General features: G+C 35.7%; 1 protein-coding gene across 4 annotated transcripts in view; it reads right to left on the bottom strand.

Annotated features, from left to right (window-relative positions):
- Positions 1-2473: 2473 nt before the first annotated feature.
- Positions 2474-22830, bottom strand: part of itih6 (inter-alpha-trypsin inhibitor heavy chain family member 6) — a 119204-nt gene continuing 98847 nt past the window's right edge. For all 4 annotated transcript variants that reach the window (XM_039774456.1, XM_039774458.1, XM_039774455.1 and 1 more), the window contains 4 exons: positions 13885-13920; positions 12719-12832; positions 6909-7292; positions 2474-4688 (listed from right to left, as the gene is read on the bottom strand). In XM_039774456.1, coding sequence (XP_039630390.1) covers positions 4432-4688; positions 6909-7292; positions 12719-12832; positions 13885-13920 — 791 coding nt within the window. In that variant the 3' untranslated portion in view covers positions 2474-4431. The remainder of the gene's footprint in view (positions 4689-6908; positions 7293-12718; positions 12833-13884; positions 13921-22830) is intronic.

Raw genomic sequence — 22830 nt, 5'->3', positions numbered from 1 at the left:
TTATGTTAGTTGAATTATTTAGATCTTTAATTTTATTACGAAAAAAGTGGAGGAATTTTTCACAGACTTTAGTAGAAGAGGTAATTGTGCCAGATGCAGGTTGAAGTACTTTATCATCTACAGAGAACATCTGAGGGCTTGAGGGATGACCAGTCTTCCATATACAGTCGCACTGAATTTTTGAAATGGCATCAGAAAAGAAAAGCAGCAAAATGTATACAGGAATTTATTGCAATTAGCACTCCTCTAATTACGCAATGTTTCAACCACCTATGATGAGGTATTTTCTTTCTTCTGAATTTCCTGCATGCTTCAGACAAAAGGTTCACAATAAATCCTATTTTACTCACTATATTCAATATATTAATTAGCATAATAGTCTAAAACAGAAGAAAATGTTGTGCAGAAAAGAAACACACTAGAGGTGTTTTGAGTATGTGGGACACAATAGAGTGACAAAGTACACCTGGCAAGAAGTTATGGTACTTTTTATTGTTTTCTTAATTTGCAATTTTCTTTTGATAAATAGTGTTTATTTTTCATATCTTCTGTCTTTTTGATTGTCAGATTGTTTTCTGTTGACACTCCAGTTTCCGACACGTGATTTGTGTCACAGGTTTGCAGATGATACCAAACTACGGACGGACAGAAGATGCACATATTGTTACAAAGAGACTTGGACAGCAGACAGGCTTGGGAAGATTTAAGGTAGATGAAATTTAACGTAAGTAAATGTAACACATAACAAATGTGAAGTAGAAATGTTAAATTTGAACAAACAATTGGAGTTTTGAAAGGAACTAGCAGTCATAGCAGACTCATCACTATCTATATCCAGGCAGTGTACAAAGGCAATTGAAAAGGCTAAGAGGATGTTAAATCATATATCATGGTGTATGGAGTACAAGGTGACATAATTTGAGATTATGAAAGGAATTAGTACAGTGTATCCCATCTGTTACTTTTAAACACGTTTTGCAACAACAATATGGAGACATAGTTTGAACATTTTTAAGAACAAATTTCACAAAAATGTTAGATTTCCACAGGAACCATAAACGTATGGAATACATTACGAAATATTGTGGTAGAGAGTCACAGCCACCATTTTTCTAATTTTCTAATGTTCTAACAAAACCTGGGTAAACCTGGAAAACGTCCTTTAAACTAGTGATGATGATGATGTCAATGTGCTACCCTTAAACTGTTATTCATTTTAACCTGAACTTGATTAGCTAGTATTATTCATGCAATTATGTACATAATTATGGATGTAATTTATGGGAGTATTTTAAATTCAAATTCAATTTCAGGTTCATTGTCACTTGTACATAGTACTGTTTACTAGATTTGCTCTGCTTGTGGTCTTTCTTCTTTGTTTAGAGCCTTCATCTGAAATCTGTCCTTTGTTTGTGTTTTAACACTTGTGGTGGCACATTGATGACAAGTTAAGAGTCCATTACAGTTCTGGGTTTCACGTTTGCTGGTACAATTGACGTACATTTGTTTATGTGTGTTGTCATAGCTGCCATTGCATAAAGAAAAAAAATTGTAATAAATGTGAAAAAAATAGATATATAAAGAACACTTTAGTTTGGTTTTGGTGCCAAGAATCTTTGTTCATGTTTTGTCAGTCTTGAAGCAAAGTCACATTTTGCTGGTTTTCTAAATCAGTTAGGACTTGTTTAGGTTTTATGCCACTAGTAATCTGTGTTTCAATCAGCTGTCCATTTTCTTTGGTCTCAGATGTTTTATCTGCTTATGGCTTAGATTTTGCTATTTGTTTAGATTAGGGGCCTGGAGTGCCACAGTGCCTGCAGGTTTTCATTCTCACCCTTTTCCTAATCAGTGACCAGTTTTCACTGCTAATTAACTTCTTTTTCCATCATTTTAATAGCCTTGTTTTTAAGGATTCAGTCCTCTGAATTTATTCCCTTCTTCATTAAATGACACGCAAACAGAAATGAGATGTGAAACGAGCCAACAGATGACCAGCTAAACTGGGATTTTAAACTCCAACCAATCTCTTAATGAGTAGCAGATTCTTGCTGTTAATTAAAACCGTTACTTAATTCCATGGCTTGTTGCTGCTCTCATTCTGCCACAGCAGACATTTCCAAAACTGTTGATTTTCTCTGTTTTTTCGAAGAACAACATCAAAATGTCTTGGTGACCTGAGAGATCAAACTTACCGAGACCTTCACCTTTCTTTATTTTCAGATATTGTGTGATGGGCACACGTGAGCTGGTCATGTGGCAGCTTGTTTTGGGTCTCGTTATTGTTTGGCTGCTAATTAAGGAAACAGAGACAGCTAAGGAGTCAAGTTAATTAAAACTAAGACAAAAGTAGTTAATTAGCAGCAAAAACTGGTCACTAAAGTTGGTTAGAATGAAAATCTGCAGCCACTGCGGCCCACCAGGACACCCATAGTTTAGATGTTTATTCAAAAATAATATCAGTGACTCATTACACAGAAAGAAAGATAATTATTTTTATTCTCCTTACTAGAGTGATAAGGGCACATTATCAGTAAGATCATTTATTTTTCCTTAAACTGCACTCTACTGCACAATATTTTAAGCAAGAGCTTGGTTTCATACATTGATAACAACCAATAGAAGATCTGTAATGCACATTTTACAATAGATTTCTGGAGAACAAAAGAAAATCAATTTTTAAATCATCAATGAATCATTTAAAAACACAGATTTAATAATTAAAAGGCCTTATGCATTATATTGCAAGTAAAATAAATATTTTTGAGCTTGGATTTAAAATAAGCAACATTTTTTACTGTTGGGATTATGCTGGGATTTTAAGCATATATCAAAGTTGTACAAAACAGAATGAAAATGAAGTCATATTTGCATGTTTATGTAGTAACTTTTCTAGCATTCATTAATTTTTTGAGTGGAATATGAAAAATGGCAGCCTTTTTTAATTGTTTTACATTTTTGAGGGATTTTCAATAGTTTTTTATCCCTTCACATTAACTATCCATCCATCCATCTATTTGCATTATCTGCAGGACAGTAAAGACTTTAACCATTATCTTTGGATAATTTTACTAACATTTAGGGTATAAATATCATGAAAACAGCATGGAAACAGTGCAAAAAAATCTGCTGCCATCCTTTGCAGTGATAATCATTCTTAACATAATCATCCTATATCAGGACATTAGCACATGTTACCTTACAAAGACTTGTCAATGTATTTTACTAAGACACTCTTGAGCTTGCACTCAGCGAAGTCATTATACAAAAATAAACTCAACTGAATGGAACTGAATGTGGTGCAGAACACAAATATAAGTTTAGGGTTGTTAGGACTATAAACTCATCTAATTCTTAGCCATTTAGTTATATGCTGTACTGTAAGAGATGGCCAGCAGCTCAACCCGGCCGGGATGCCCCTAAGATGGAAGGAAGGGGGAAGTCAGCTTTTCTAGGACACTGCCTCCCCCAAGACGCTAGATGGCAGCTCCTCTGGACTGCAGCGGTGTCCCAGGTTTCTGCAGGGCACTATGGGACATGGAGTTTGACAACAGAGCCCTGCTGGGTACCATGAGTGCTGCCAGGGGACGCTCTGGGAAGATGGTGGGATTCTAAGTGCTCACCTTGCACAGAAGTACTAGTAGATCACGTGGGCAGAAGCCCAGAAGTAAAGTTCTCCGTCTGACCCGGAAGTGCTGGCAAATCACAAGGACGGAAGGAAGGAAGCACTTCTGGGTCAAGGTCTATATAAAAGACTGTTGGAGACCCAGCAAGCGAGGGGGAGTCAGGAGGATGTGGACAACGCTTGCTGGCAGGTGTGCAGGAGAGGATTATTGTGATTATTGGGTTTATTGTGGCTGTGGTGCTTTGGAGGCACGGTTAGAGAAAAAGAAGAGAATTAAAATACTTCTAGGTGCTTTTAACTTGTGTCCAGAGCGTCTGTCTGTTGGGTTTAAAAGGGGCAATAGTGCCCCCAAGCTTCCATTCATTTACAATGCATACTTGTTTTTCTCTGCCTTAGAATTTTCCACACACTAGGATAAAGAACCAGTCCTCTTGCTTGAACATTTCAAATATTCTTAACCACAGAATGAAACATTATCACCACTGCCACTGCACCAATGCCAGATCTGGGTCTGTTATACATTCGTATGGGTATAAAGTGCCTTTTTAAGGCATTGTACCAGTGTTCATTTATTTAAATGATAAAAAGCTACTCAACTTGAAAGCATTTTTGATTTTGCAGGACAGCAAACCACCTCATTTGTTCCACTTCTCCTTACATAAGGCAATTTAGTTATTGCTTAGTTTTGAGTGCTGCTCTACAACAAAGAGAGAAGCTTAACAGCTTTAAAAACAAATCCATCCCTGCATAACAAAAGATAAATTAAGGAAGCCAGTCCACATAACATCTGCAAGATACTACAGATTTTGTTACTTGGGACCTGTCACATAGTCCTGGTAGGTGCCATCAATAAGCTGCTCCACATCCTTGCTGGGAATAATCCAACACTTTCCAAAATGTCTTCGTTTAATTGTGTCCTTCAGCTTTTTAATTTCAAGGAAAACAGTGATTCGCTGGTTACCTTTTTGCAGCTCCCCCACTGCCAGTTTCTGGTACACAGAAGAGTTTGGATGTGTGGGGGTACCTTTTGTTCGTTTAATTGAAATATTAGAATGCTGGAACTGACCTGTGAATTGACAGAAAAGCAAATTGACTTTATAAATAATAAAAAAAGCTGTGAAACTAAAAGAGAGTTAGCACACCAACCAATTAGAAAGCTTAAAGCAATTGACAACATTTTATAGGAGACTTACAAGCACTTGGCAAAATATCTTTAAAATAAACCTTTAAACACATATTTGTACAAAAATGAATGTAAAAATTCAATTTACCAGTTTAATACAGTCTGTGGTCCCATTTTAACAGCACTGTGCATAAGACAGAACCTTAACATGAATTATATGTCAACCCAAACAAATGTACATCAATACGCATCAAACAAATGAACATCAAGCCAACTAAAAATCATAAATCGTTCAGTGGTATAGAGATTATGGTTATAGCCTCAAAACTCTGGGACCCCAGTTCAAATCTTACCTGGGGTGTTGTCTATATGAAAATGTCCCCATGTTTGGGTGGATGTCATGTCAGAATCATCTAAAGTCCTCCCAGAAGCCTAATTCATGCAGTGGAATGCATTGGCCTGATGTGAATGAAGCTGGGTTTGTGTGCGAGTATGCCTGTCAGGGAATGGCATTCAGTTGGTTAGGCTCTACCTCCCTTCAGGAATGCACAGAAAAAAACGTTGTTTCAGAAAATGGATGCACATGCAGGAAATTCCCTGGAAAGTAGTTCTGAAAAGTAAACTGCAAAAATTGTGAGAAGATGCAAAGTCTACAAACCAGATACGCAAGCCTGGGACAGATCATTGGAAATTGTAAGGGCAAGACATAGTGTTACAATGCTAAGATTAAAAAATGAATGTGCACACCGCAAAGCATAAATAATGGCAAAACACATGATATTGTTTACCTACCGGCATATATTTAAATTACCCACAAGATATTTTACACTGTTCACTAAGGTGCTACTCTGGGATCAGTGAGTAACCATGTGTTGCTCCAGATTGACTGTAACTGACTGTAATACAGTTCCCACCTTAACTTTGTGGCCCCAGCTTTTATAAAACATTTCACTTATATTATTTATTTAAAGGCATTGTATGTCCAGAAAAAAATAATGGAAAACTGAGTCATGATAAGCCTTAGCTATAGCAGAACCCTAGTCTAAAACCCATACAGTGGTAAATATGTAAAACTCCTGCATATGATGTTATCTATATACATTGCTTTAAAATTGTGAAAATTATTATCTGATGCACTTTAATGTTAACTCATTTCTATTGAGACACATAATGCGAAGATAGTTTCACTTTTAATTTCTAGGAAATTGAAGAATACATTCTTCAGTTCTTACAAGGGCAGCACGGTGCTCACAGTAAGGAGACCTGGGTTCACTTCCTGGGTCCTCCCTGCGTGGAGTTTGCATGCTCTCCCCATGTCTGCGTGGGTTTCCTCCGGGCGCTCCAGTTTCCTCCCACAGTCCAAAGACATGCAGGTTAGGTGCATTGGCAATTGTAAATTGTCCTTGGTGTGTGTGTGTGTGCACCCTGCGGTGGGCTGGCGCCCTGCCCAGAGTTTGTTTCCTGCCTTGCACCCTGTGTTGGCTGGGATTGGCTCCGGCAGACCCCTATGACCCTGTGTTCAGATATAGCGGGTTGGACAATGACTGACTTTCTTACAAACATAATTTAGAAGGATGCAGGGAAAGGTAAATGTAAACTATGCAGACAAATAAGTTTACTATCTGATGATAATAAAAGTCTTTATAGGTCCTTGTTTCTCTAATACAAGAAGTCTTTTCCAGGCTGGGATGCTTCTGCTTTTCAGATCTGTTCAGATCTAATAATAGCGCCATGCATTAGAGAAGCTCTAAAGATTCTGAATCTTTTTGAATATTATTGAATCAGACAAAACAGAGATGGAGTTGATTTGTCAATGAAGACTTAATATGTACTTTCGAGTCTGTTTTTTCTTTGCCTCTGGAACAGTGTGTTTTGAACAAAGACTGTTTGCCAGTTTTATTTATACAAAGCAGAGCCCAGAACATGACATTGTTAAATGGGGCTACACAGTAACTTGTAACACCAGCGCAATGATATAGATTTCTTTTTCATATTTCACCAGTATGGCACAATTAAAACTTGATTCATTATCTGCTCTTTCCTCCCATTCAGATCTCAACTACAGCATTTCCCTTCCAACAACCATAGTATATTCATCATTTGACCAATTATAAAGTGCTAAAGACTAAAATATTAATAGGCAGAAAATTGTATCCTTCTTACCCAGCAACCCATGTGCCTGAAGTGACAGGCCTCCCCCTTGTGAGATATAAATGCCCAAGTGGTCCATCTGATGGTTGATTGGGTGTTGGTAATGATGCAATAGAACCAAAAACTCCACATTCTGAGCCACCTTCACCCAGATTCTCAGCGCCCCATCCACAGTGATATTCAGGTCACGTCTCTGAAGGGTGCCTGGCTTATCAGTGCGCAGCAAGGCAGGGGCTTCACCATTGAGAGTAATATTGTGCAGTGTAATAGTGATGGTCCAGGCACCAGCCCCATGGGTCTCTGTGATTATGGTGATCCAATCAAAGTAGGTAGGTGTGACATCCTGTGATTCCACTCGAGAATGTACTGCCTTCAAATGGCCAGTTACACTGACACCTAAGATTAAAAGGTTTGGTTAGTATCACTTTACGGAGTTAATTCATTAGTTTATATAACTAAATACTTAGCTACATACAATTAATTAGTAAGAAAGATACATTTAAAATAATAATGTTTCCAAGTAATAAAAAATTAGATATTGTAGTTTTAGTTAATTAATGAGTTTTTTTGTTTACTTTTTTTGTGATTTTCCCTTTCCCTTTTTGCACATTTTCTGGTCCTAAGAAACACAATTCCATCCCATTGTTTTTAGATATGGCTGGAATGACAAATAACTTGAACTTGAACTACACGGTTCAGCTTGTAGAATATCTCAATAACAGAACTGAATAACATGGGAGGGATAGAATAAAGAAACTTAAAATTCAGCAATGGAATATTTAATATAAAAACCAAATCTTAATATATAATGTATTTCAGAGCAAACATTTTTTGTTCTGTACTATAAAGACAGAAGTGATCAGAATTCATAATGATTGATAATGTATATATTCACATACAGAACATATTCTTCTCAAAAGCAGCTAACCATTAGATCTTAAAGACTATATAAATGTAGAGTTTCTAATATGGGATCTAGATGGACAGAGCTGTTAGTAAGATCATTAAAATTATATATTATCTCAAAATTTGGAAAGGGCAATAAATAACTGGCAGAATGGACCTGATACTTAGTTACTTTTGGGTTATAATTGGAAACACCCATTCCTCATTCAATTTTCAAACATACTTATCCCATATCAGAGCAGGAGGGACCAGACATTATCAAGCACTTCCATTGCCATTTCACACAAATGCATACTCAGTTAAACAGGGACAGCTTGAAGGCAACATCTATGTCTGTAGGATATGGAAGGAAATTCAACAGAAAGATGATAAAGTTTAATCAATACACATGTGATAACATATACTCCAGACCAATTATTCAGGTTTATCATCTTGATTTGGAGATTTAAGATGTTTGTGTTCTGGACTGGTAATTACTAAACTAGAAATTACTAATAATGATTCCAAGATGGATATCAGATCTCTTTCAGAAGGTCTAGGGAAGTGATAAACTGAGAACATTAAATGTGCATCCTGTAAAAAATAACACTTGTAATTGGACTGCACTATCTTTTGGCTGCTGCTGACTCCTGTATTCGTGCTTTATTGATCCATATAAAGAAACCAGGCAGCTTTTCAATAAATTATGTTGATAATGACACTTAAACACAGGCAAGATGTTCTTTTCTGACCATTACTGCCTGTTTATCTAAGAAAGGTCCTTAACAAACAATGGTTCAAATGTCTAATGCCTAAGAGTCAACATGTGAGAGAGCACAAAGTGCCTTTCTGCAGCTGGAAAGCTTAGTTTCTATTCAAAAGTCTAATGCAAATTTTACCCTACAAGACAAGGTCCAAATATGTTTATAAGGCTGATTACAAACAAAGTGATTAACTTTGTATGTCTTGATTTTAAGGCATAATATTCCATCACATGATAAGCACAAAGCAGCAAATTTGACACATCCATTACTACCTTGTTTGTGTTGTCACTCTTAATGATTTTTTTTTTACTGCATGACACTTTTATCAACTGACTTTTTAAACATACAACATTTAAAATGATTAAAAATAATTATAGCTGAGGATTTCAGTGAAAAAAGTACAATTAATTTCAGTAGGCCACAATAATAAATTTCATTTCATAAACAGAAAATGAGCTTATTATTCTGATAGGAGAGTCCACATAGATAAACTTGTGCGACTATATTGTCACTCACTGATATTTAAACTGACAGTTTTCAAGCAAGTTCTCACGGTTGAATTTTAAGGACAGTAGCAGACATCTCTTTTTTATTCCAAAGCTGTACAAGAAGGCACATTAATTGCAGCAGAGAGTGGTATGCTAAAAGTAGAGATGGATAACCAAAATTCACAGATCAGTACAAAATTTGAGTTCATTAATCTAAACTAGGTCAATGCCAGAATCAGAACTAAATTAATTTTGCTCAAGCATTAAGTTTTTCATGATGTATTCCCTTTATTTGCACAAAGTGTAGATACTACTTTAATTGCATAACCATCTCACATAATACGGCCACCATGATGTGAACGGGGTATATGCATTGCTGGCCTAGCAGGGCCATAATATTATATTAACCAGACACACAAAATAACAGCAATAAAAGCAAGAAACTCAAAATGGTACAGAAGATTGCCTCATCATCATTATGGTAAAAATGTTAATAAAAGAAAATGAAACAAAAGAAGGTACTATGTACCCAGTCCTGACAGAGTCTCCCCTTATAAATCCCGGGCTCGGAATATATCTGTATTTTTAAAAGACATTTTCAATTAAACTGCTTGAGTAACTTGGAGTCACAGACTTTTTTGCCACAGACATCTCAATACCCAAGAATACCTCTTAGGCCAATAACCACATCAGTGAACTAACTATTGGGCATGAGAGCCCAAACAATTTGAATTTTGTATATTTCATACTTCAGTTCCCCATCTAAGAAATAGCCAGACGAGAATATGACATGAAAAAAATGATTTTAGAGGAGACGCATAGTAAGCAGGATGAATCTACAGCAAATACTGCAAAAGACTTACAAATTCTGAATGAACCTGTGCCATTATAAACTGTTGTGTGTGTTTATTGCCTGTATTTGTTATGGCTTAATCAAGATTTTACCCCTGGCTCGATAATGCTTTCTTCTATTTTCTTTTGTAGGGTTTTTTTATTATCATTTCATACAGTATATTTTCTATTTCTCTTTTTGGTCTATTTGTAGTTTATGCTTTCAGTACTATATTGTCTAATAATAACTTAAGATGTATGTATGATATGTATTTATGCATTATTGTGTTTGGTTATATACCAAGTGTTTTGTGGGAGGAATCCTATAGGTGGGACCAACATTAACTGTCAGCCAAAACACCCTGAGGGTTTTTATTTTTGGCGGAGGGTAATGTGCTTCAGGACAGTATTATTATTTGGACAGAAAACATCTGTGTGAATATTTGGATCTTCTGATTGTCGATTTATTGGATCTGATTTTGGAGCAAGTATTTGGAGTTTGGACTGGCCCTGGTTGGTTTTGCTGTCTGTTTTTTGAATACATATTTTTTATCAAATAAATGGTCAAAATCTTTTGAAAAAAAAACCTCTTTTTGATTTTTTTGGGGGACTAGAGGTTTTACAGTTTCTCCTTCTTTTCTAATCTTATTTGTAGTTCATTTTTAATTAAGGCTTTCCTCTAATTTTTGTTTATATTGTAAGGTGATAAATATTATTTTGAATAATAGGCCTAAGAGGAGCCTGAGCCTAGCAGTGGCAGGGTGTGTTGGGGAGATGGTGTGTTGCAAATAGGAAAGCCCCAACACATAGTCTTCATTTTGACATTTTTCTCTCATTTACCACCCCTTCAAGGATTTTTACACTGATGTGCACATGTGTATTGCAAGTGAACATTTATGTAATACGTGTTTTTGGTCATTTTAGTGTGGACTGAAATACATTGGCAAATGATGTGAAAACACTAGTCTGGATGGAAATTGTTTTGGTTTTAAAACACTGTTTTTAAATTAAACCTCTGTAGTGTAGACACAGCCTCAGGTCCTCATTTTCTGAACATCTAGCTAATTAGAAGCACCAGGCATCATTCCCAGGTAATGTTCATTTAGCTGTGTGATGCTGACTCTCTGATCCATTCATTCAGTATGTCTCATTTACTCTGTTCACCTCGATTTAAACAGTTATTTTTCCTCTATTGTTATATCTTCATTATTTTCCCACATGAAGCCTATCCCTTCCAGCATAAGGAGCAAGGCAAGAACAAACTCTGGACAGGCTGCCAGTCCACTCAATATGTTATTCATTTCCTCATTTATATTATGAAAACCCTATAAACCTATGATTTCAGTTTCATTCTTGCATTTTTTCAATTTTCATTTTCATTTTGACCTCATGTTTAACTTTTCCCATTATGTTGTTTTTATGCCAACATTTTTATTGCTGGTTTCTTTTTAAAGGCACCACCATTCTGTGTGTTTTTGTTATTGACAGAGGCTCCTGTTTCTATCCTGTTAAGGCTAGAAGTCACAAATCATAAGCCACACATTGATACAAAAAATGGTAGCACGCTATCTTAAGTGTCCAAAGTTGTGTATAAATCACCTGTCTTCAGTGCTGCAGCTAGTGTTAAGAAGTTTTTTTTGGGTTTGGTGAAATGATCTTTTGACCTTCTGATAAAGATCTCAGTTTGCTCTTGGCTTATGATTATTCTTTTAATTTCTCAATTCTTTTTCCTTATGGCTTATTACCTTCACCTTGACAGAATAATAAAATTACAAGCAAAAATGAAATTATAGATGACATTTAGGTTGAATAAAGATATCTCTCCCTTCTTTAATTTTAATATTACTGAAAAGTCACATTAATTGAAATATAAAGTTGTATTTTTCCAACTAAAACTACTAATAGAGATGTATTTGTAGATATACAGTGTATCAAAAAAGACATCTTACAGCATCGATTATAAACATTAGAAATTTATAAATAAGATACATTTTGTAAAGGAAAGATTTAAAGGGGGAAAAAGTTCTACAATTTTCACAAACATTAAACAAAAATATTAAAAGTTATTCAGAACCATCATAATGTAAAATAACAAAGACTTTAAGTGAAAAAAACAAAGCTGTATCTTTTCTTAGTGCTGATTACACCAAACTCAGGACATTATACATCAAATTGTTGCGCACACATGCACTTCTCTTTAGGGGCAGTAAATTTTATTTTCTTTATTGATTGTATGCTACTACTCTCACAACTCATTTACATAAACCAGTTAAACTATGAACAATGATCCACTTCAAAATAGGATGTATGTAAGGTGCCTCTTTGAAAACTTAAGGGAAACAAGATTTGCAGATATTTGTTTTAATCCTACAATATTTCCTTCATCTGCTACAATTTAAAGTTCAACTTTTATCCCATACTGTTAAGACACATTTGTGAAGATATTGGCAAAGGCCAGTACATCCCTATACAAAAGTTGAAAAAAACCAAGAAATATGTACCTTTCTCAATTTAGGCAATCAATTCTAATTCAATAGATCAAATGAATTCCTAAAATTTAAATTGTTAATTCTGTCACCTAGTGGCAAAACTGAGATTTACATCCACAGAGCAAAAAGTCTCAGCATACCTCATTTATGAAAGTGAAACAGTGAGGTACATGATCTTATCTTTAACAAACTCTTCCATAGGTTTAAAGTAAAAATAGTTAAAACTGGAAATCATTGTCATATAAGTAATGGCAAATTATTGTATTCTGAATAAATACCAAACCTGATCTTTAACAAATATGGAATATAAACTTAGTAAATAAACCTCACCAAGCCAACATGAATGACTAAAAAATAAGATTTGCCTTTAATGGGGTCGTCTACCAGCCGTAGTTCATCGTTTTCCTGTCCATTGATGGTGAAACAGATATTTTGTCCAGATTTTGGCAGGTGAACTAAGAAATGGGGATCTCCATCAGCTGTTAATAGAAAGAAAAAAAGAGAGCATATTTTCTAGCTATAGTGAGAAGGCATAGAAGAAACCTGCATGGATAATACAATTTCTCAAACAATACATTAACAAATGAGTGTTGGTAAATACAGCAGTGTGAAAAGAGGCAAGGTTTATTGGACTGTTAGTTTTATTTGTAAAGTGCAAAACCCAGAGTTTTCAAGGCAAGGTTTATGTTTGACTATTTTTACTTTCCAATCACAGTGCTGGAGACTGGAGAGGGTTACACATTGGCCAGACATTGAAGTAAGAATTAGCAGGTCATAACACAAAATGTACTTGGAATGTTTCTTCTTCTTTCGTATGTGGCATTATCGAGACCTAACACATCGCATAGTGAAAGATAATGTAAAAATATATTGCATAAAAAATGCAAACTACATTCCATTTTGGGGAAAAAAGTAATTTTAGTAGACTTAATTGAAACAAGAAAAGCAATCTCAGACAGATCATATATAAATATCTTACAGTTCTCTTGCAGTTAATTGTACTAGCTAAATAGTACTTTCTGCTCTCTTAATTCAGATCCTCTAAAGCTTTTATTTTTTTACTTCACAAACTCCTAAATTAGACAGGGCAGGATCTTTATCTAATAGGGCAATAATTTCCTATAAATAACAAGTTTTAAATATAACAGACAAGAAATAAACAAATGATTCAGTACATGAAATTCTTTAGCTATCTCATCCATGTGGGTACTTGTATTATAAGCAACAGTGGCACAGAACAATGGGCACATTGTTGGATGGGTGTCACATTCCAACACAAATATTAAGCAACTGCTTAGGCTTGCAGTCATTCAGAATGAATGGGCTCTCACTGGTGTTGCTCTGCCACAGTTTGTTAAAGCCTGCTATAATGTAAATAGTAATGGGTTTCCATTCCTAGATCACTTTTGTATAGACATTTGCTGACTATTTCATTTCACTTCAGAAAAATGGATGGTCTCCTGTTAAATGACAGTTGTTACAGTTGGAGGCTTGTGCATGTTTTCATTTTATTAATTTCAATACAGATTACCTGAGGCAGTAAACACTCGATTCTGACTTAAAGAAGCTACAAAAAGGAAAAAATAAAAGGAAATTAATTATAATTACTTATCTGTGAAATATGTTTCATAAATCATAATTAATAAAGATTGTATGATTATTGCTTGCTGGATTTAAAAAGATAGAATATCATTTTATTATTATTTAGTACTGCAAGTCAATGGAAATCCACCATCTAAAAGTAATTCAGTTTCCACTGAATTAAAAAAGCTATATCAGCAACTTGACTCTAATGCTGTAAGATCAGGATAAAATAAGCATGTCACTTTAAATGATGTTCAGTTACAGGAGGACAAATTAAAAAATATATTAAAATATCTAATATCAATAACAAGTATTGTACAAAAATGCCTAAAAACTTTATACTTCATATACAATATTGTACACAATAGTAAACATAGACAATAAATTAGTGCAAAGGATGCAGTACACACACTGTAGCAGTGCAGTCATGAATTGCAATTTCATTTTCATTTTCTATGTACAATTTCATTTTCAGCCTGATCAGCAAGGAAGCTGCAAAAATGAAAGGCAAAATGCGAATAAGCACTGGCGCCATCTGCTGCTCATTGAATTTTCATTTTCCACTTTGCATTTTTCATTTTTCACTTTGCATTTTCATTTTCAAGTTCTCAACATGCAAATAGCATGTGCCAATGGGCGGGGTTTTGCGCCTCGATTTCCCACAATTCTTTGTCCTTCACAACTGTGCTTAATTTATGTGATTTTGATCTTTTCACCTCCGTACTGTGAGCTTCATAGCAATACCGTCTCACAAAATCTGAAGACTATGCATGATTGTAGTTCTGAAGTAATTAATGTGCTATTTAATTACAATACTAAACATGACAAAAATTACCATTTATTGTGTCATAATTTACATTTATTTACACTGAAGTGGAAATGGGACACTTTGTTAATTGTATTCCTTTTTGTAGTATTAATATAATTTACCCCACTACAGTTTTCACCTCCTCTTCCTCTCTTCTTTTCCCTGCAGTTGATCAATAACTCAATTAGAATCTTTATTGTTATAACTTTTTAAAATAAGGTAATACAGAGGTGATTATTTTATTCACTATGAAGACCTTCTATAATCTGTACTTTTTACTTAATTCATGCTTCTTTTTCCATCATATATAAGATATTTTAAAAAACCCACCTAATATATGAGTAACAAATGTGAACTGTATTATCTATCAATTAATTCCATATTTATAAACAAAAATAATTAAATTTAAACAAAACAGAATACATTTTCTGACCATTCTAGAAAGTACTGAACATGTAATTCCAAAATATACTTGAGTAAGTGCAATGAGAAGTCAAGCAAAAGGACACCTTTTATTGGCTAACTAAAAAGATTACAACATGCAAGTTTTCGAGGAAGCTTAGACCCGTTCTTCAGGCAAGATACAACTTTAAACTTTTATTACATCTTGCCTGAAGACGTCTAAGCTTCCTCGAAAGCTTGCATGTTGTAATCTTTTTAGTTAGCCAATAAAAGGTGTCCTTTTGCTTGACTTCTCATTGTATCCATAATGGCTAACATGGTACAACACCCCCAGGACAACTTGACGAGGTGCAAAAATATTTCTGAATTGCAGCATTTTTATATCATTGTTTCATATTATCTTTACATTTGTTTGTGTATGTGATCACATAATTACTTCTATGAAATTACCTTAATTGTGACTGTAATCCCCTTTAATGTCTATAGCTCATCAATCTTAATAATCTTATCATTTTTATTAAGATATTAAAAGCTGTACACGGTATATGAAATTAAATTTGTAGCAGAATTGTTTTAGAAGTGTTACCTTGTGTATAAAATGATTACAGCTATTTAACCTCTTTTAAGTGTCAAAGTGATAAAATCATTAAAGTCATATTTCTTGATCATCTGGGGCCTCATGTATAAATGGTGCGTACGCACAATAATGTTGCGTACGAAAATTTCCACGTTCAAACCGCGATGTATAAAACCAAAACTTGGCGTAAAGCCATGCACATTTCCAATTTATAGCTTATACCCTGTCGTATGCAAGCTCTGTGCTTGGTTTTGCAGACTGGCGGCAGCCAGCATCAAAGCAGTGCTACTGTTCCTGTGTGGTTTCCCTTTCTTTTTTAGATCCGCATCCCTGACGCGGCTTTATAAATACACTGAAATTAATATTGGTTACAGTTTTAGTTTAATGCATCTGATTGTAATTAACCTGTAACAATATAATGGTTCACAGAATGGTCAAAGTATTCTAAATACCATAGCTGCTTTAGCATTATAACTCTCACTGCACATTCTTCTTTTTTCAGCTGCTCCCGTTAGAGGTTGCCACAGCGGATCATCTTTTTCCATGTTACTCTCACTGCACCACACAGAGTATTTATATCACTGTATCTGAGTGGGGACTCACAGCTGTACAGCTGCCTCGGAAAGAGAATTACCGGTATACAGCATCAAGCACACATTTCCTCAGCCAATGCTGTCTATTGAACTGCTCTCATACGGCAAACGCTTCAGAGCCTTTTCTGTAACCTCGCTTTTCAGAAACAGTTTCATCCCAAGAATTAGAAACGTACTCAATCAGTCCATCAAGTGCTCCTGGTAGAACTGTTTGTACTTATAAGTACAATTACCTCACTGTAAACTTACGATACAGTTATAATATTGCACAACCTGAGCCACTTTATAAAGCGTGTATTTACATATGATGACGATGTCATTTTTAAGATAAAATGCAGCAAAATATGTTTATTATATTATACAGATAAACTTTAACTTAATTTAAATAATCTATATTATTAATAAATAAATATATGAGGACATGGTGTTGCAGCGCTAGCAAGGAGCTGGCGCTCCGTTCACGGATTGTTCCTGCCACGTGCTGTATTCTTGCTGGGACTGGCGTGACACTGGAAGGATAGAATAATTTAACATGTACTACGAAGGTCACGCACGGCACAGCAAGCATCTTGCGTGAGGCATGCACAATCACTGCACCACCGTTTTCCCATGTTTAATAACATGCTTTAACTCATATGAAATTGATAAGTATACATTTCAGTATTTTAATACTGTAATATCATAAATGTAATCGATTCTGTGTCCTGTCGGAAGAAGAGAAAGCCCATTTAAGAATCACATAGTAATTCACAAACATAGAGCACATAGAAGATCAAATACAAAACAAAGCATTTAACATGCTGCTTTAGTTACGATGGGATTTGAGAAACTAGTACATTAAACAATTTCAAGATGAAGTTTATGATGTTCTACTTTTATGACAAAATAAACTGTGGTTAAAGTAGAAATTTCAAGATTAAAGTTAACATTTTGAGGTTTTTTTTCCACTGCGTCCCTATTTTTTTTTTCTCTGTACCCTAATAAGCTTTCATATGAAACTCAGACGGTGGGCTACGACTCACCTTTTCATGGCGACTTTGATATCTGTCAACTTCTTTTTTATTTCGGACACTGTGCAACTTTGTGAAATTGAGCTTTCGAGATTCTCCAACACTCTATGTCACTCGATCAACTTCCTTTTGGTGTTTATACCACTGTTTAAACCAACAAATAGTACGTTTTTCCTTGTCTCCACTTGGTATTCACTGAAATTCTTCTATTTACCCCCCTGCTTTTGCCATTGCCTTTTAACAGAACGCTGAGCTTAAGGGCTATTTATATTGATTTGCATATTCAAAGAGGCGTAATTTTGGGAGGAGTTTTTGAGTGGCAGCAGGCACGTGCACATGCGTTACTTTTCACGCTGACTGGGATTTATGTAGCAGAAGAACGTGGAAGTTGGCGAATGTACAAATTTATGCATCTGGATTTTTTGTGCGTACGAACATTTACACTTTTGTCTGTACACCACGTTATAGTGTGAATTCTTCGCACGCGTTATTCATGAGGCCCCTGGTGTTTTGGTGACTTGATTATTTAGGAGAATGAGACAAGAATGAAGAGTGTGGAATGTGTTTAAAATAAAAGTTTAAAGTAAAGTTCCAGTCACGATGAAAGTAATTTAATAGAAACAATTATCTGATCACATACACATACAAATATATAAGCCCCACCCATTGACCCATGCTATTTGCATGTTGAAAACTTGAAAATGAAAATGCAAAATGGAATATGAAAATTCAATGAGCAGCAGGTGGTGCCATATGGAGGAATATTTCGGACAAAATTAAATAAATAAATGCGTAAATAAATAAAAGTACTGTGAAATGTGAGCATAAATAAATAAATGTATCATGATATGAAGCCTTAATAAATAAATGTATTATGAAATGAGAGCATAAATAAATAAATGTGTCAAGAAATATGTTTTTCGTTGCTTATTTATTTATTTCATTTTGTCCGTAACATTCCTGCAAACCGTCATGAAATACGGCTTGAAATAAAACTGTCACTTTCACTCGTCAAAGTTGAGAGGGTGGGCTCTAACACGCCCTCTAGTTACTGATTGGTGAATCGATAACACAGGAATTAATTAGAAAAATGCTTACTACTGCCGATGAAATGGATTCTGCCGAAGATATTATGTATTTCAGAGGAAGTATTGAAGATTTATCGGAAGAAATTACAATGTTGGCGGCCCTTTTAGATTCCGATATAGATTAAACTATTTTTGAAATTATCGAAGAACAGGTGGAACGGACTGTACTACACTCCAGTTCAGGTGATGCAGTACCCTGCTCTGGACCTCCATAGTGCCAGTCCTTATTTATGTTTTACTTTTCATTTTATGCAGCTTCATTGCTATTCAGGCTGAAAATGAAGTTACAAATGCTGTTATTTCATTTTCATTTTTCTTGCACATAGACTTTATAAATTAAATTTCAAAAGGGAGATTGCATTTTCATTTTTTAATTTTCATTTTTGCAACCATTTTTGTAGAAAATACCTCTCGTACGGAATTACACATCCCATTGGTCTGAAAATGGAAAAGGATGGAAAAGTAATTTTTATTACAAGTGCAGTGCACATGCAAACAATATATGCAAGTTACACACCCAAGACTTTCCCACAGTTGGTATAAAAGAAGCCTGCAAAGGGAACACATTGAGTGACTGCCAACAGTTAGTGTACTCCTAAGGACTTAAAATGCCCTGGTGAAGAGGACAACAGCCATATGTCCATCTCACAGACTTTGAGTGAGAGAGAACTATGGAAATGCAGTACCCATCTCCCAGGTGTATTCAGCAGGTTGAGGAGGATAAGCTGACTTCTGTCTGTCCAGAAGTTGGACATATTCAGCATTAATGGCTGCAGTGCACCATCTACTGGAATGCATTTTGTAATGCATGTAGTGATAAAATGCTTTGCATTATTCATTCCAACAGATAGCACATCTCAAACATTAGTCCAGCTTTTAGGAATGCCATACCAAATGGCCATAGCAATCGGATGGACATACAGATACACAGATACACACACAGACACTTGTCCTTTTATTAAGGTGGACTGAAGAATTTAGAAGTGACATATCACTTTGTTTATTTTAACACAGAACATTGAAATAAAATGCACAATGTACTTAATGCATGTGTCCTCATCCTGATCATGATCCTGACTATCGAAGTCCAGGTTCAAGAAAGTTACTCCAGCTGCAGGCAACACAGACATAACACTGCCATCTTCAATTCTTTAAATGTTTCAGTCTGTCACCTCTTTAGAGGTGTGGCTCTTGTATTGCATTTCGTGAATGGTGCCATTGTAATTGTACTTTGATGAAGAGGCTATACTTTTTTTTTTAATGCATAAATAATGCTTTGTTTAGCAACATAAACTAATCTTTTTTTGTATTTCTTTTTTTTTCTTTTGCATTTCTATCTTTTATTTGTATTTATTTTGAAGAAAATGATTTTATCTGCATTTTTATTTTTTATTTTGCCTATTATTGTTAAACGCTTTCCTTTCCGTCTGAGTTAAATGAAGCAGGGCCTTTAAAAGGTCAGAAGCTAGTAAAGCTGCAGTCACCTGAGGGAAATAAAAGGGCTTCTTTGGTGCCTCAGCTCTCTGCTTCTGCATTGTCTTTGACCCACATCTGTCTGAGTTGGTCCCTCTAATACAGCATTATTTAGATAAGTTTCCTGGTTTTACTTTTGTCTAGGGTTTTGGCTAATATAATAGTTACTCCTATTGATAACTGGATTCTGTTGTTTAAATTGTGAAATGTCTTTGATTATTCAGTTTAACAATTTCTTGCCTGGGCCAATCTTTTTTCATTTTGGAGTTGGTTTTGGCTTCTTAAATGAATTTGTTTCTGTAATATTTCCTAGTTTGTTATGTTCTTTGTTCTTATTTTCACCTACCGTTGTCTTTTTTGATTTAGTTTGTAGTCATGTAGTCGTTTATTACATTGCAATCTAATACGTATATATTTTAAATATTTATTTGTGGTTCAAGAACTGAGGAGTGATTTATGGATTTATTTGGTAACTAGGCTGTTCAAAGCTAAAGAGCAGCTCAATATGTTCTCTTTTTTATATTATTAAAATGAAAGGCAGACATATGACAATTTTTATTTCTTTTTCTGATATAAAAAAGTTGACATTGACTTTGACCAAATACCTCTCTCATTCTGTATCTTCTTTTCATGCCACATTATAGAATACACCAGATGAAGGGCATACAGCTAAAATATGAAGTGTTTAAGTCTACTATTAGCTTTTATCTTAGAATGAACTAACTTTTCATTTCTTTGTAGATGGAAAACGTGGATGCATTGTTTAGCTGTGCTGTAATACATTTATGCTAAACAGAATAATATATATCTGTACATTCTCATTAAAATATACAGATGTATGTCTATGTATCTATACTAATAAAAGGCAAAGCCCTCACTGACTGACTGACTGACTGACTGACTGACTGACTCACTCACTCACTCACTCACTCACTCACTCATCACTAATTCTCCAACTTCCTGTGTAGGTGGAAGGCTGAAATTTGGCAGGCTCATTCCTTACAGCTTACTTACAAATGTTGGGCAGGTTTCATTTCGAAATTCTACGCGTAACGGTCATAACTGGAACCTACTTTCGTATACTGTATACGGCAATAGCGGGCAGCTCAGTCGCCGTGTGAGGCGGAGTTACGTCTTGCGTCTCGCATCATCACACCTCCCACGTAATTGAGTGCCTGCCCATATGTGTGTATATATATATATGTACAGTGCATCTGGAAAGTATTCACAGCGCATCACTTTTTCCACATTTTGTTATGTTACAGCCTTATTCCAAAATGGATTAAATTCATTTTTCCCTCAGAATTCTACACACAACAGCCCATAATGACAACATGAAAAATGTTTACTTGAGGATTTTGCAAATGTATTAAAAATAAAAAAACTGAGAAATCACATGTACATAAGTATTCACAGCCTTGGCCATGAAGCTCAAAATTGAGCTCAGGTGCATCCTGTTTCCCCTGATCATCTTTGAGATGTTTCTGCAACTTAATTGGAGTCCACCTGTGGTAAATTCAGTTGATTGGACATGATTTGGAAAGACACACACCTGTCTATATAAGGTCCCACAGTTGACAGTTCATGTCTGAGCACAAACCAAGCATGAAGTCAAAGGAATTATCTGTAGACCTCCGAGACAGGATTGTCTCGAGGCACAAATCTGGGGAAGGTTACAGAAAAATTTCTGCTGCTTTGAAGGTCCCAGTGAGCACAGTGACCTCCATCATCCGTAAGTGGAAGAAGTTCGAGACCACCAGGACTCTTCCTAGAGCTGGCCGGCCATCTAAACTGAGCAATCGGTAGAGAAGGGCCTTAGTCAGGGAGGTGACCAAGAACCGGATGGTCACTCTGTCAGAGCTCCAGAGGTCCTCTGTGGAGAGAGGAGAACCTTCCAGAAGGACAACCATCTCTACAGCAATCTACCAATCAGGCCTGTATGGTAGAGTGGCCAGACGGAAGCCACTCCTTAGTAAAAGGCACATGGCAGCCCACCTGGAGTTTGCCAAAAGGCACCTGAAGGACTCTCAGACCATGACAAACAAAATTCTCTGGTCTGATGAGACAAAGATTTGAACTCTCTGGTGTGAATGCCAGAATGCGTCACGTTTGTAGGAAACCAGGCACCGCTCATCACCAGGCCAATACCATCCCTATAGTGAAGTATGGTGGTGGCAGCATCATGCTGTGGGGATGTTTTTCAGCGGCAGGAACTGGGAGAATAGTCAGGATAAAGGGAAAGATGACTGCAGCAATGTACAGAGACATCTTGGATGAAAACCTGCTCCAGAGCGCTCTTGACCTCAGACTGGGGCGACGGTTCATCTTTCAGCAGGGCAACGGCCCTAAGCACAGAGCCAAGATATCAAAGGAGTGGCTTCAGGACAACTCTGTGAATGTCCTTGAGTGGCCCAGCCAGAGCCCAGACTTGAATCCGATTGAACATCTCTGGAGAGATCTTAAAATGGCTGTGCACCGATGCTTTCCATCCAACCTGATGGAGCTTGAGAGATGCTGCAAAGAGGAATGGGCGAAACTGCACAAGGATAGGTGTGCCAAGCTTGTGGCTTCATATTCAAAAAGACTTGAGGCTGTAATTGCTGCCAAAGATGCATCGACAGAGTATTGAGCAAAGGCTGTGAATACTTATGTACATGTGATTTCTCAGTTTTTTTATTTTTAATAAATTTGCAAAAACCTCAAGTAAGCGTTTTTCACGTTGTCATTATGGGGTGTTGTGTGTTGAATTCTGAGGGAAAAAATGAATTTAATCCATTTTGGAATAAGGCTGTAACATAACAAAATGTGGAAAAAGTTATGTGCTGTGAATACTTTCCGGATGCACTATATATATATATATATATATATATATGTATCTATATATGTGTATGTGTATATACAGTATGTGTATATATATATGTGTATATATACAGTGTATGTGT

Source organism: Polypterus senegalus, chromosome 13 (genome assembly GCF_016835505.1).
Source record: "Polypterus senegalus isolate Bchr_013 chromosome 13, ASM1683550v1, whole genome shotgun sequence".
Lineage (NCBI taxonomy): Eukaryota > Metazoa > Chordata > Cladistia > Polypteriformes > Polypteridae > Polypterus > Polypterus senegalus.
This window is presented reverse-complemented; position numbering and strand designations above follow the sequence as displayed.